We start from the raw sequence: 14,600 nt of genomic DNA, 5'->3' as shown, positions 1-14,600 counted from the left end.
AAAGAGCTGGAAAGAGGAAAAGGAAAGAGACCATCAAGATTTGGAAGCATGGGGAAGGGGAGGTGACCCAAGGCAAGGTGGCCAGCAACTGAAGACCACAGGGCATTTGCACCAAAATGTGTTGTGAGCTATGGGATTTAACCTCTACTCCCTCTTTCCACAGAGTCTTTAAAATAAAATCTTATTTTATTTGGGCTTTGCCTTTGGGGGTGCAATAAAGAGTGTTAATTCAACATGGTGTAAAACCTCTCCAGAAAGTGCTAGGAGTCTCCCTTGTGTTCCTCATCCATGAGGGTGTTAGGGACTGCATTGGGACTCCACTTCCTCCTAGAAAAATTCAAATGTTGAACCCTGGCCCTTAGTGTCTTGGAGTGTGACTGTATTTGGAGATAGGACCTTTCTAGAGGTGATTAAGGTTAAATAGGACTACAGTTCAGTAGGGCTAGCATCCTTGCAAGGAGAGGAAGACACCCCTGGGATGGAAACACACAGACTGTCTACATGAGGAGGTGGCCATCCACAAGAGAAACCGCAGGAGAAACCCTGATCTTGGACTTCAGCTTCCAGAACTGCGAGAAAAGAAATATCCGTTGCTAACATACCTACATTTTCTCCTGGAAGCCCTGGCAGAGTAACACAGAGCCCAAGTGTTAGCAACAACTTTAAGAGCTGTGTTTCTGTCTGCTCACGAGCTCCCTGCCCTGCGGGTACACAATCCTCCACATCTGATCTCCTGGTCTGTTGGGTGATTTCTAAGACCTATCAATAGGATCATTTCTAGAGCTTCTCTGGAGCAGGGTTTCAAAGCCGGACATGATGAAGGAAGACTTCATACACTTCAGGGACACTCAAGGAGGAACAAAACAAAAAGGCTCCCAGCTCTGAACCATGAAAAACTGGAGGAAGCCTGGACCGCAGGCTCCACAGCCTGAGAGCAGGACCGGCTTCAGCCATGTTGGCTTGGTGCTGATCCCCAAGAAATGGAATAGTGAGGTCAGGTGTCAAGAGTTTGCATAACCCGGGAGTGAGAATAGATGTGAGATGTGTGATTTATTTTAACACTCAAGGTTACTATTTGAAAGGGATACAAGAAATCAGAGAAAGAATTTCTGGCTTGAAAAGAGTGTTCAAGCCACGCTGGAGACACCCAAAAGGGCGACCTCTGTCCTGCAAGCCCTTCACTCACCCATCTTCCATTTCCTGCTCACTCACACGTCTGCATTTCTTTCTTTATTAATTGAGCTGGTGCTACCAGACGCTGGGCCCACGGCACCGATCCTGCATGCTGGAGATAACCAACATGAAACCTTTCAAATGAGTGAGCCGCTCAAAGTGGGGAACAAGGTGGAGAGAAAAGGGAAAAACATCCTAGTTAATGTGCCAAGAAGGCCATGATCAATCATTTCAGTAAATATTTGTTAAATGAGTGAGGCAACGTGTACTTGAGACTTTGCCAGAAGTACCAGACCGTACCAGGGAGCTGCGAGAGGTGATGCTTCCACAGAGGTCAAACATATCAAGGCCAAGTTCAGAACAAAGTCAAGGGTAAAATGCTGCTAGGTCGTGGGGGGGGGGGCGGGTGTTCCCCTCAGAATTCATTTGCTTCCTCCAAGTAACAGAAATTGGAAAAATTTAGGAGTGGTCATACAAGTTAAAATATAACACTGGTTGCTCCTAACCCCCCTGGAATCTGTCTCTCTCGCCCACTCCCCATCTTTCCTTCTCTCCCCCTCTCCCTTCTTCTGCCTCAGGCCAACCAATGACACCGACCAAAGACACACACCACAGTGAGACTCAAGGAAGTGACTGAGTTAGGAGACAGGAAGCAGAATGTGACGGACAGCGATGATTGTCTCAGAAATACAAATGCCCTACAAAAAAAGAAATTCTTCTAGAACCTTTGTTCATATTGCAAAACTCAGGTCCACTCCTCCCAAACCAAACAAAGAAAAATAAATTACACAAGTTGGACGCAGGCAGGGTTGCAGGCAGGGTGCTGGAGTTCCAGAGCGCAACCCCGTGACTTCCCTCTCACCCACCCCGTCACTGGTGAGAGCTTGTGGGCACTCCCCAAAGCTGAGGAAGGATCTGAAGGACATTTGAAAATGTCTGTTCTAGAAGGAAGCCTATGACATGCCTGGCACGGGTGTTGTTTATGGAAAGGGAGACGACGAGCCTTTGAATGACTGAGAAAGTCATCAAATGTCACATCCTGACCCAGCTGTGCCCATCTGCATGACACCAATGATCCTGGGTTCAGCAATGGTGGGCAACATGGGGGCACCAACAGGACCATCAGAGGGAAGGATTTATTCCCAGCTTGCAGAGAGCAGCAGCAGCATGCTGAGTGCCCAGAGGGTTGGACACAGGCTTCCTGCCACACTGGTGTCACCTGTGATGTGGGATTTCCTGTCCCAATCCAGGAAAGCCTTGGTTATTGCAGCATGAAGATACTTAAGAAATCTAAAATCCCCAGTAATGAATAGATGAATTAAAAAGTGGATAAGAGTTTGTGCAAGAAAGGATTTGAAAGGAGAGAAAGGTCTCATTGTTGTTAAGATCAGCTGGGGATATTCAAACTGACTAATCCTGACCCAGCCCTGTCCATGTCTGCCCTGCTTGCAACAGGCACCCATGACCATGGGTGACGAGGCTGACTCACCTCCCATGCTGCTGATATTCACCAGCCTCCCTTTGGATTTCCTGAGAAGAGGCAAAAACGTCTTGGTGACTTCTACGGCTCCGAAGAAGTTCACGGCCATGCAGGATTTGTAGTCGGCCATGGGAATGAGCTCCCCGTCCATAGGGAAGCCAATGATCCCAGCATTGTTGATCACCGCCCACAGTCCTGGGGGCAGAAAGGAGCAGCTGTGAGGAGGGGCAGGACAGGAGAGCTCTGGAGACCCACAGGTCAAAGGACAAATAGTCTCCACAGAGTAACCAAAACCACCCACCATGGGGTGCTGTGTGCAGAATCAATCTGTGAAATATCAAAAAGGGGAGGGGTGCTTTGTGGGTCTTTCCTTTTGCCTCAAAGTCCTTGCCTGCACCCAGGAAACTGGCTATGTTTCAAATATGGGAAGGGGCACAAGCAGAGGGTAAGAATATCTTTGCCTGGCTGTGAAGTTCAAGAGCTTCCGCCATTTCCCCCTGGAAGGAGTGGGTGAAGACAGTAGGATGTCTTTGCAACAATGTAGGATGAAATAAGAGCCTGTCTTCTCTAATCCTTGATCTGGTAACGATTCCCTAGTTCAGGGAAACAGAAAAAACTAGATGGGAAGAACAAAGACCTGGGATAATTATGGGTCGCTTTTAGGGTTTTGAGCCCTATACTCTGCCTGCACCAGCCTGAACCCCCAGAGGTGTATCAGAACCACCAGGAAGGTTCCCACAGACTGCTGTCCCCGCCTTCAGAGACTCTGAGTCAGGGTGTTTGGGGCAGGGCCTGAGAATCTGCGTCTCTAACATGTTCCCTGGTGCTGCAAGTCCAGACCACCCATGGACAACCACTGCACCAACAGTGGTTTTCAACCCTCGCTGCACATTAGAATCCTGTGTGGAGCTTTGGTAAATCCCAGTGCTCAGGACTCATCCCAGCCCAATTGTTCAGAAATTGTTCTGGGGTGGGAAAGACTCAGAACCCAGGCATGAGTAGTTTCTAAAATTCCCCAAGGTTCAAGGAAGCTTGGGAACTACTCTCTAAATGATAGGATAGAGGGAATATCACAACACCCGTGGGGTTCTTTGGGTTTTTTTTTTTCTTTTCTTTTGGTTTTTTTTCGGAGGAGGTGAGGGGAACAGGAACAGAGGTAAAGATCTGGGAGAAGCAGAGATGCTAAGATCTGATAGAGCATGGTGGGAGATGTCCCCAAGGCGTGGTCCTCACCCAGCAGCATCAACTGAGAACTTGTTAGAAACGCAAACTTTTGAACTTCACTCTGACGCGCTGGATCAGAAACGTTGGATCAGGAAGTGTCGCTGAGCTCAGCATCTGTGATACAACTTGCCCTCCAGGATCCTGAGGAACACCAGGGGGCGAGGACCCAGGATGAGGAGCCAAACAGGTCTCAGGTAGGAAGGACAGCACTGGCCCTGCTGGTGCCTGTCTGATGGCAAGAAGGAGGTGGTGCCAGCCAAACTGCGTGAGGACTCCGTGTAGCAGGGATCTCTCAGCAGGGACCAATTGAAAACCCCAGGGGAATGAGACCCAGTTCAAAGGGGCCCATACTGTTTTTGCCACGTGGCAGAAAGATGGCCCTAAGCATAAACTGAGTTATAGAAAATAAAATCGCATTTCTTGCACACCAGTTTGCCCTGAATTTGCACACAATGGTGATGGGGAGTACTAAATGAGAGGGTGCCTGGCACATAGGAAGAGCTCAACAGCTATTAGGTGACAAGTGGGAGGATGTCACCTTCATAGCAAGTGCTAGTTTCAGCCTACCCAGCCAGATGCACCCCTCTGGCCAGTCCACACAGAGCCTGATAACGTCCTAGACTAGACGCTGGGAAAGTAAACATTTCCTCTTTGCAGGCGCTGCTGCCCTAACTCCGCTGTTCCAACAGAAGCAAGGGCAGCCCCAGGCCACGTGATCCAGGAGTGGCTCTGCTCCGGTGAGAGTTTGCACACGGTCATTGACATTGAATACTATATAACTTCCATGTGTCTTCTTCTGATTTCTTTTAATTGCTTGAATTCAAAGAAGAAGCCATTCTTAGCTCATAGGCCACACAAGAACGGGATGTCAGACCTAGATAACCTTCTCTAAATAACGAAGTTAAAGAGGTGGAGAACAGATTTGCAATTGCCAGGGGTTTAGGGATAACATATACAGCAGCACCAGAACTTTTTCTTCTATCTACCTGAGTTTGGGTACCTGTTAACTGCTATAGAATTCTAAGCTGGCCACTAAGCCCACTGTCCCTGTGGAACTTAATAACAGCTTGACCATAATTAATATTAGTTAACAATTAGCAGTCTGCTAACTCCGAGTCAATAACATGCTTTGTAGGAAGACAGCACCTACTGGTCTATCTCCAGGTCCCCCGTGGTTCTTTGACAAATAAACTCCCTAGTCACGGTAAAGTCCTGTCCCTCTGCTCCAGTTCCTCTTTGACTTGGGATATGGAAGTTAGAGAGACCCCAAGAAGAGCAAGTAGAAGGTGTCCTGGCCATCCTGTTCCAGAGGAGGGATGCTGGCCACAAAATAGCCGGTGCTCACACCATGGAAACCAGTTCCCTTCCTGCCTAGACACTGGGATTTCCATTCTCCAGGCGCTCAGCACTGTCCTTCTGGGCCTCACAAAAGAGTTCTGAATTGAACTTGACCTTGAATAAGAAGCCATGGAGCCAGACTCATGAGAGGGATGAGCCCAACCCATGCCACAGCAAGACTCCAGGCCAAGAACCCTGCCTCTCTGCTCAATGACTGCCAAGGCTACACCTGCTGAAAATTGATCTCTAGTGACCAACAACTTAGTTTTTCTCTTTTCATTTCAGGTTTTAGATGTTTACTTAGGATTTACTGCTCTGAATGTTGAGTGAGTGGAAATACGAGCTTTTTACTAAGCCTGTGCCTTGTACCAGGGACCCTTCTAAGTGTTCTCTGTATAATAGTTAATCCCTTGAGTACAAACCAAGGCAGTCGCCATTATCTCTGTATTCTAGGAATGCTTGCTGAAAAGGGGTTGTAAACTGGAAGTGCCAACAGCCTCCAAGGGAAACCTCCAACAGGAGCCAACAAAGGAGAGAGCAGAACTAAGAAATGGATACTGGATCCAGCCATGCCTGAAATCAACAAGCCTTTTCAATTATATAAGCAACATAGACATCTTACAACTCCATCCATCTTTCTTTTCGCTTTCGCAATTTTGAATGAGGTTACGTCACTTGTAACTGAAAGAATCCTGGCACATATGTGGTTCTTGTTCTCCAGGAACACAGTGGTGGGGAGTGGGAGATGGGCAGATACTTAACAATAGTGCAGTACAAGAGGTGCAAGCAAGATATAACGAAGAAGTGTCTGGAAGAAGAAGCAAATAATGAGAGTTGAGTTGCCAGGAAGGTCATGCAAGAGATGTCACGTGTGCACTGGTCTCCTACAAGAGCAGAGTCGGCCATGAAGATGCTGTTGAACCAAGGCAATGAACCGTCTTAGGGAAAAGGAGTGGAGGTGAGGGGCCAAGTCAAGCAGGAGGAAGCTGAGTGTGCAGAGGTAGGAATTATACATCCTGTTCTGGAAACACTTCAGAATTTATTACATAGACAAGCAGGTATTGCAGATTAAGGATTTGGCAGGGGCCCTTATCCTGAAAGTCCTTTTGATCCTCATGATGGTGCTTCAGTTCTGTTTGGTGACAGATAGGAAGCCACTGAAGCAGCCAGCGAACCACTGAGAAGGCAAATGTCCATCCCCAGTCCTGGCTCGTGGGAGGAACTGAGCCCGCAGAGGCTCTTTATATCGAAGGGTTTTTAGGATCCTACATGTGGTAAAGATTACTCTCCCTTTGGAAAGTGGTGGGGAAGGGAAGACAGGTTGCAGGGAGGTCACTGGGGACTCAGGCGGAGATGGTGGGGGCCTGCAATAGGCTGCCAATTCTAGGAGATGGTGGGAAGCAGCTGGATGATAAGTGTCAAGGAGGCGGAACTGATAAGGAGTCAACAAGATGCAAGATCAAGGGAAAGCTGGAGGTCACAGTGACCCCTGGATTGCTGGCTTCAGTGATTGATTAGGTGGCAGTACCAGCATCTGAGCTGCGAAACGTGGGGCGGCACATTGATTTGCAGACTGGCACCAAGGGAAAAAGACAACCAGGTCCGTTTTTGGCAGGTTGAAGTGGAAGCCTGTGATACTTGGGAAATGTCTGGTGGACAGTTTTCTCCGTGTGTAGATCTGGATGTGGAGAAAAAGAGCCCAGTTGTCCACACCGCTCTGGAAGCCAGTGGCATACATCAGTGTTTCTCCACCCTCACCAAACTCTGGCATCACCCAGGGACCCTTAAAACCACCGACAGCTGAGCTGCTCCCCAGAGGACACTGATGATTTAACTGGATTTTAGGGTGGGAGAATCCAGGCAGGGCAGACCCCAGGACTGTGGGATCTATGAAGTCATAGAGGGTGTGAGTTCGGAAGGAGCCCACCCTTGGTTAATTCTCTGCTGTCTCCATCTTAAATTCTCAATCATTTCTTAAACAAGGGGAACCCCCCCCGCCCCCACCGTTTTCATTTTGCAGCAGGTCCTGTGGGTTATGTGTTCCATCCTGGACCCAAGACTGGTAGTTTCAACCCTCCACAGGTGGTCACAGTGTGAGTAGGAAGTTGGGGGTGGAGCCTCGGAAGCACTGGCATTTGCTGGGGAGAAGAGAAAGATGCTCATCCAGGAGAAGCAGAAAGGGTGATTAGAGAGCTGAGAGTCGATGAGGAAAGCATGGCCTCCTCCTCTAAGTGCCAGAGAAAAGTTCAGATGTTGGACCTCAGATCAACACCGAAGACCTTGGCCAGGTCAGTTAGAGAGGCATGCAAGAGTCCACTATCACTTGGGCATGAAGTAAAGAGCCAGGGCGACGGGCTGCAGAGAGCTTGCCATGAAGAGAGAGAAAAGAGGGTAACGGAGGCCTGTGGCCGTGCCCTGTCTTCTGCCAAGCTGGGGAGCCCGGTGCATTTAATACTGCTGGCCCTAAGGAGGAGGAGATGGGGAGCGGAGAGTGACTGAGAGGAACTCAGAGGGAGAGGGGCAGAGACTTCTGCAAGTGCCCCAGGACAGGGCCTGTGTCTGAGTCATTCCTAACATCCGGGTGGGTGTCTACATTGGCCACAGGTGCAGATGTTCTTAGGCGCTGTGAGCTGGCAGCGTGGGACACAGGATGTGATGTGATCATCGGAGGCCAGAAAGAGCTGGGTGTTGGTGAGACAGGCACGGGCAACCAAGGGCTCAGGTAGTTTGGCAATACCTTTGTCCTGCACCTTTTCTACTACTTTGCTGTGAGCATCTTTGATCTGCTGCGGGTTGGTGACATCCATCTGCAGCACCGAGAGGCGCTTGGAGCAAGATCTTCGCAATTCCTCTGCTCCTGAGCCCTTTTCATCCAAAACCCCGGCAAATACCGTGAAGCCCAGCTTGTCCAGATGCTTGGCCAAACCATGGCCGAACCCAGAGTCACCACCTGCAAAGGGCCAAAGCAAGACAGCATGAGCACAAACCAAAGCGGCAGGAGAGATGACAGAACAGGGAAAGCCTCACGTGCTATTCAGGGACGGCCAGGCTCTCTGAAGAGGGGATATCCTGGGAAGTTTGCTAAGCAGGGAAATGGGTGGAAAAGACAAGGCAGACAACTTCCCCATATAACCAAAGGGAGGTATAGACTTGGGTGTGGAAGGAGTAGATGGACATAGGGACAACGAGCAAGACTGGGGAGACGGTGGTGTCAGATTGGCTTTGGCCAAAGAAGAGAGGACAGAGAAAACCAGCAGCATGTTGTAATATTTTCTATTTTTGCTCTAAGTACTTATTTTTCTTAATTCCTTTTTCCAAAGGTCATGCTGATAAGAATGGAGACTGGCCAGCCCTGCAAGGGCAGAGGAGGGCGTGAGAGAGAGGCCAGCCTGCCTAGCATCTGCAGACACTGCCCGAGAGAGAGAGCAGCCTGGACAGAAGGCCATAAGCACACTGTTCTGTGAGGACACAGGGTAACACAATAAGGGGAAGATGTGTCAGTTCTCTCAGAAGCAGAGGTGGCAGTTTACCCGGTCCCATTTGGAAGATATTGTGGACCATAGGAAAAATGTCTCCCACCCACAAGTACAAGTACAGATCTCTAAAATTCTAAAGTTGAAGAGAGCTTGGACATGAAATCCCTGAGCATAAGAAAAGGGTAACAATTAGTTATCCCAGAATAACAAACATGTAACGATTAGTTTGTCTCTACAGTGGTAACAGTGAGAAAAACGTTTACATCCGCTATGTCATGTGACCTTTCCTGCAAGCCTTGAGGGGTCCCTCTTGTCAGTACTTGGGGACTGCAGTCAGGCATCCTCCCTATACCTGTTGCCCGAAAGGATATGAATTGACCTGAAGGTAGCTTAGAGCCAGGATTGCAGCCAGTCCACGCTCCTCTGGGAAGCCAGGTGTTTGCTGGACGGCCCCTGACACTCTGTTCTGCTTCCCACCCTACCCTCTGCTGCATCATTGGCACAGCTGGACATATGGAGGCTCCTGGTTCCCCTCAAGTGGTGTGTGATCTCGGGACACTAACTAGCATGTTCCCTCTGCACCAAGAGAACAGTTCTGCATTACAGAGACTGCTGGCCGGGGCCCAGCTCTCTGCAGCACCTACTGACCTCTGCACGCGGACAGGTTCCTCCACCCCTTCAGGCTGCCAACCACAAAGGTACACCAACTGTCCACTTGCACCCAGGCCCAGCTTCTGTCATCTTCTGCTTAACTCTGCCCTTTCTTCTTCTCATCTGGCCTTTGTGCCCCACTCGCAGGTGAGGTCAGTGCCTTTCCTTGTGTGCCCCCGCCCACAATGCCAGGGCTGCCCCTCCCCCACAGGGATCCTCGGGCTCACCAGTGTCCTGGGAAACTCCCCCACTGGATGAGGGCTGATTGAGCCAGGGCGACCAGCTTTCCCCACTCAGTGCTGTGGAACTGTGACTTGAATGGGCTCCTGCTAAGATTCAGGTCTATATAATGGTGGTAAGAGGTGGAAAATCTTAATTAGGTCACAAGGGCACCTCCTCTCATGAATGGGAATAGGTTCCCAGATCAAAGACCTTGAGGAGAGAGAGCACATCCTGCCTTCTGTCATGTGAGGAAGCAGCACGAAGACTCCACTTGACTCCAGATGCCAGTACCATGACCTTGGACTCCCAGCCTCCAGGACTGTAAGAAACTCCTGTTCTTTATAAATCACCCAGCCAGTGGTGTCTTGTTACAGCAGCACCAGCAGACTAAGTCTGCCCAGGAGGACAGGAGTCTCACAAGCCAGCTGGGCAGCGACCACCCCTTCCATCATGAATGCACACGAGGCATTGCTGCGTTTTTTCTGAATCGTGGTAACAGGCAAAGCCACAGATAGAGCCTCACGTCCCGTGGTATCCACAGAAGTAGGACAGTAGACTTCTGGCTCATGACAGCGCCCAGCTTGGGGTGAACCTCAGGTGAGCTCCATCACACGCAGGCTTAGAGACACCCCACACCCTGATTATAACCCCCCGCTTCTTTCTCAAATTAGTTTCAGTGTCTTGCCTGAACCCCACCTTTTTTCCTTATTATAGACTCTGACACTTGCCTCTTGGCATTTCCTCAGAAGGCTAAACAGAGAGCCCCAGGTGACCCAGCGATCCACTCCTAGGGTACACCCAAGAGAAGCACAAGAGGTGCACAGTGCCCATGGCTACGCTCTTCACAAGAGCCCAGAAGAGGGAAGTAAGCCACGCCTGTCACCCGGGGATGGATCAACAGAATGTGGTCTTTGCCTACAATGGTTTATTCACGATGGACAAAAAGGAGTGACACAGGCTGTCACTCAGAGGAACCTGGAAGCAAGAAGCCAAGTGGCAGGGACAAGAGCCAGGAACAGCTGTTTTTACCTTGTCCCCATTTTCTCTGAGTGTAGAGTGTCTTGGCAGGTGGTGTCCAAGGCGGTGCCTTTGACCATCTTTATGAGTCTGAGGTCTTAGGAAAGTTCCTAGGGCGAGCCTGGCACAGAGCAGGTGCTAGATGCAAACCGAGCAGACTCAAGTGACTCAAGTCCTTTGATCCCCGAGAACAGCGAGGGTTAAGAAATCCTCCACCCCCGAGTTCTGGGAAGGGCTCCCATGAAGGGCTCTCCTCTCGCTGTGGGATTTAGATAGGACTCAGAGCGCCCTTGTTCTAGACCAGAGCTGCCAGACTCCTCATCTGTCAGGTAGTAGGAGATTAGCTGAGCTGCTCGTTCCCACTGATCAACTGCGGCTAAATATCTGTTAACCTAAGGATTCTCTCCTCCTCCCCTGGCCCACCTTCAGCCTGAGCCAGAAGGCCACCCCTTTTCCACAGCCCCTCCTGATCTTGCAGCTCCAGTTACCTGGACTCCCAGCGCCCAGTTCCTTCTGGACTTGTTTATTCCTCCCTCTGAAAGCAGACTCCTTTTGCCTGATCCTTGAGATGTTTTGCAGATCCCAGGGTCCCAGCCTGGCCAGTCCCACAGACTCCTGCAGTAATCCTCAGGCATAGAGTTTCTCCTAACTACCCATGATTTGTGTTCATCTGGAGGAGAATGAATGGACCCGGAGTTTATGAGAGACCATCTGCTTGTGCTCAGCTGTGTGGGTGCAAGCCGACTCCACATCCCTGCTGATGCCGTCCGTCCTACCTCCCTGCCTGAACTTCCTTATTCGCAAAACTGGTTTAATAATAGAACCTGATTCATTAATACCTGTGAAGGGCCTAACAGCGTCTCTGGAGTGATGACTCTATAGGTCTGTTTTTAAAAAACTGTCATCCTTCCTGGTTTTTAGGACTTTGCACAGACAATATTAGGAGATAGAGAGTTTTTCCCCATGATGGTCTGCTGAGCATCCTGGTTAAAAATCAGACTGCTTGGCTGCCTCTGCACCTTGGGAGACAACATGGCACCTTGCAGAGCCTCCCCCTCCTGTGGGAAAATGGGGTTCTAACAGCGTTCCCCACGTAGGTCAACTGAGGAGGTCACAGAGACAGAGGGTTTCACACAAGGCCTGGCATGTCAACAGTAGAGTGACCAGCCTGCTGACTCTCACCCCAAGTCACTTCTGATGTGCAGGGTTGGAGATCAGGCTGTGCTGAGGGGGGCCACCCTGAAGCTGTGCGGGGCTCAGGGGACCTTGGGAAAGTCTGTGGCCAAGAGCCCCTCTCTATTGAGATAAGCTTTATGTACTCTGGAAATCCTGAGGACAGAGATGCCCATGTGAGAGGGAAGAGGATGCCCCAGGAGCTGCACAGTCACTCCCAGAGTGGTTGACGAACTTCCTGCATGCCAGCCAGCCTGGCAGAGGCCCACTCCCTGAACGCTCCAGCCACCTCGGGACAAGTAATGCTGTTATGACCAGAGGAGGAAACTGAGGCACAGAATGTTCCATCTCTTGGCCAGGACACAGCAGAGGTAGTCTAGACCCAGACATGGCTTAGGATCAGAACACCTGGGGGAGAAAATATTAAAATCCTTCACGACCCAGTAGGTGGTCAGTAAGAGCATGTGTTGAATGAATGGGCATTTTAGAGGTCTCCGGAAGGTGAGTGCCTCAGAAGAGAGAAGGTGCTTTTTCACCAGGCTGAGAGTACCTGATGCATAAAGTGCTCAACAAATCAACTAATGTTTGTGGCGTCAGATGCCTCTCCCAAGAGAGGGCAGAAAACCGCTGAGGCTGGTTTCAGCTGTGCCCCTTGAGACCATTCTCTCTCTAGCGGGCTGGAGACCCATCAACTTAGAGCAAGCCATGAGTCTAGAGTCTGGTCTGTGCACTACTGGAGTGAAATGGAAATCGCACTTGATCTTTAAAGTATTGATAAAGGCTTGATTGATGTGCAAAATGGAAACATTGTGAATCATCTTGAATATGTAAGAGTTCACAATTGTACAGTTTCTAAGTGTGTTTGTGCTCCTGCCACCGGGGTGCTCTGTGTGGGCTGGGGAACTCCTGGGTCAGGTCTTCCAGGGAGCAGGCTGTGAATAACGCAGGTTGGGTACTTCTTCAGGCCACACGCACCCTACCTACCGAGAGGGATGGGTGGAGGGATGTGAGGGCTCATTGTCAAAAGTGGGGGCCCTTGCAGAGAGAAAGAAGAAGGGAGAGGAATTAAAGATCTCTGACACGTCGTATAAGTAATGAAACCTCGTGGTCAACAAGACCAATGGAAGAGGCATTGTCCATGTCCTCAACAATCTTGCATAGTTTTCATAATTTTCTCCTTTTTTTTCAGGTCTTTTTCCCCGTACAGGTAGTTCTTTAACGGGACTATAGCACACATAAAATTTGCCAGCTAATTTTTAAGTTAATACTATATAAAGCAGTTTTACATATTTTGCATAGTCTTCAGAATCCTAATTTTTTTTATTGCTAGATAAAAATTTCTATATTAAAACGTGGCCTGGAAGAAATGGTGAAAGCCCACATTCTAGAGCCAGCAGACTTGGGTTCGAATAATTCTGCCACTTACCAGCTGTGTGCCTTCAGCAAGTCACGGGGCCTCTCTGTGCATTTGTTTCCTCATCTGTAAGATGAGTGCTGCAGAGGACCTGCTGAGGACCTGCTCAGAGAGTTGTTAGGATCAAATGATTCAATATAATAAGATAATTAGAATAATGCCCAGCACACAGCAATTGCAAATTTTTTTTTCTTTAACCCATGCTGCACTTTCATTGGCTACTTCTAGTTTCTAGAACAAAAAGGGTTTCAGTTTGATTCTCCCTGCAGAAGATTGTCACAGCTATCAGAACCACAGCAATGAATCAGCCAAGGACACGGCTCTGTCCCAGAGTTCCTTTGAGCCCCTCCCGTGCCAGTGACATCTCCAACCCACAGCAGCCCCATGCAGAGCCCCTCAGGGGCCTGCTGCTTCAGAGGCTCCAGACTCCTTCTCATAGTGAAGCCCACTTCTATCGGGGGACAGCCAGAAATTGAAGACCTACTGTGTTTCGGGAAGAGGACATGGTCTGAATATGTGTTCCATTTGGCCCACACAAGGTTACTTTGTAAAAATTTGAACCAAGACTCAAAAGCAGGAGAATTTTCACCTGCAAAATCCAAAGCAACAGCTTCTCTTGATCAAGCAGGCCCATGCCACCAGGGACTCACGAGCTGAGGCTCGGAGCCCAGTGGGCACCCCCCCCAGAGGGGAACAAGGCTCCCCACGTGACCTGCCCTGCCTGGGGCCCTGAGCTGAGGCTGTGACATACATTGTCCCACTTACAAAGTTCACTTGGATCAAGAGTTGTTTATCTGGTTGGAAGCCTGTAGAGAAAGGCCTTTCCCCTCCCTTGGGATAAGGCTTGGGCAATCCATCCACTACCACCTCATGTTGACATTGCCTGTGCACCATAAAATGGCCAAGGTACAATAAGCTGGCAGGTAAATAAAGCTAGTGCACTTTAGACTTCCCCGAGGCCCCAAAGGGCTCAACTTCTAAATTAGGAAGAATAAACGCTTGGCACCCCACCTCCCTTGTGGGTAGCACTCCTAAGAGATCCCTTCTGCTGGGTGGAGAGACCCTGGAAAATAGCTTGCTCCTTCATGTCCCATTTCTAATGGAAACAAGTATATTTTCCATGGAACATAACCTCCGGGAGCGACTGTCCCCTAATCTGTCCCTCTGTTAACACGGGCAACTGAGACGCAGAGAGAATCCTTGTTCCAGGCTACCCAGGGGATACCTAGGGTCAGCCCTCAAACCCAGAGGCACTCTTTCTGACATTGTTCTTTTACTGCTGGGATTCGTCATCTCTGTGAGCTCCGGGTGGGTGAGGGGAGGCATGAGCAAACTGGGGACCAGTGATGGCCGCTCCCTTCACAGTGGGTGGACGCTGGGGACCACTGTGACCGCGCAGACTCCCTGCCACTGCTCTCCCAGCAGGGTAACT

General features: G+C 49.8%; 1 protein-coding gene across 5 annotated transcripts in view; it reads right to left on the bottom strand.

Annotated features, from left to right (window-relative positions):
- Positions 1-14,600, bottom strand: part of Hsd17b2 (hydroxysteroid 17-beta dehydrogenase 2) — a 68,049-nt gene that overhangs the window by 23,700 nt on the left and 29,749 nt on the right. Inside the window, exons 1-3 of one of the 5 annotated variants that reach the window (XM_078032734.1) lie at positions 9,340-9,410; positions 7,953-8,165; positions 2,663-2,848 (exon numbers count right to left, since the gene is read on the bottom strand). The exons of 1 other annotated variant lie outside the window; for it this stretch is intronic. In XM_078032734.1, the coding sequence (XP_077888860.1) occupies positions 2,663-2,848; positions 7,953-8,022 (256 nt within the window). In that variant the 5' untranslated portion in view covers positions 8,023-8,165; positions 9,340-9,410. Of the gene's footprint in view, positions 1-2,662; positions 2,849-3,886; positions 7,921-7,952; positions 8,166-9,339; positions 9,411-14,600 lie in introns of those variants that run through there. 3 more of the 5 variants (XM_013365548.4, XM_078032733.1, XM_078032731.1) reach the window with 3 other exon arrangements.

The sequence above is a fragment of the Ictidomys tridecemlineatus genome, chromosome 15 (assembly GCF_052094955.1).
Source record: "Ictidomys tridecemlineatus isolate mIctTri1 chromosome 15, mIctTri1.hap1, whole genome shotgun sequence".
Classification (NCBI taxonomy): Eukaryota; Metazoa; Chordata; class Mammalia; order Rodentia; family Sciuridae; genus Ictidomys; species Ictidomys tridecemlineatus.
The sequence above is the reverse complement of the archived record's forward strand: the minus strand, read 5'-3'. Positions and strand labels throughout refer to the sequence as shown.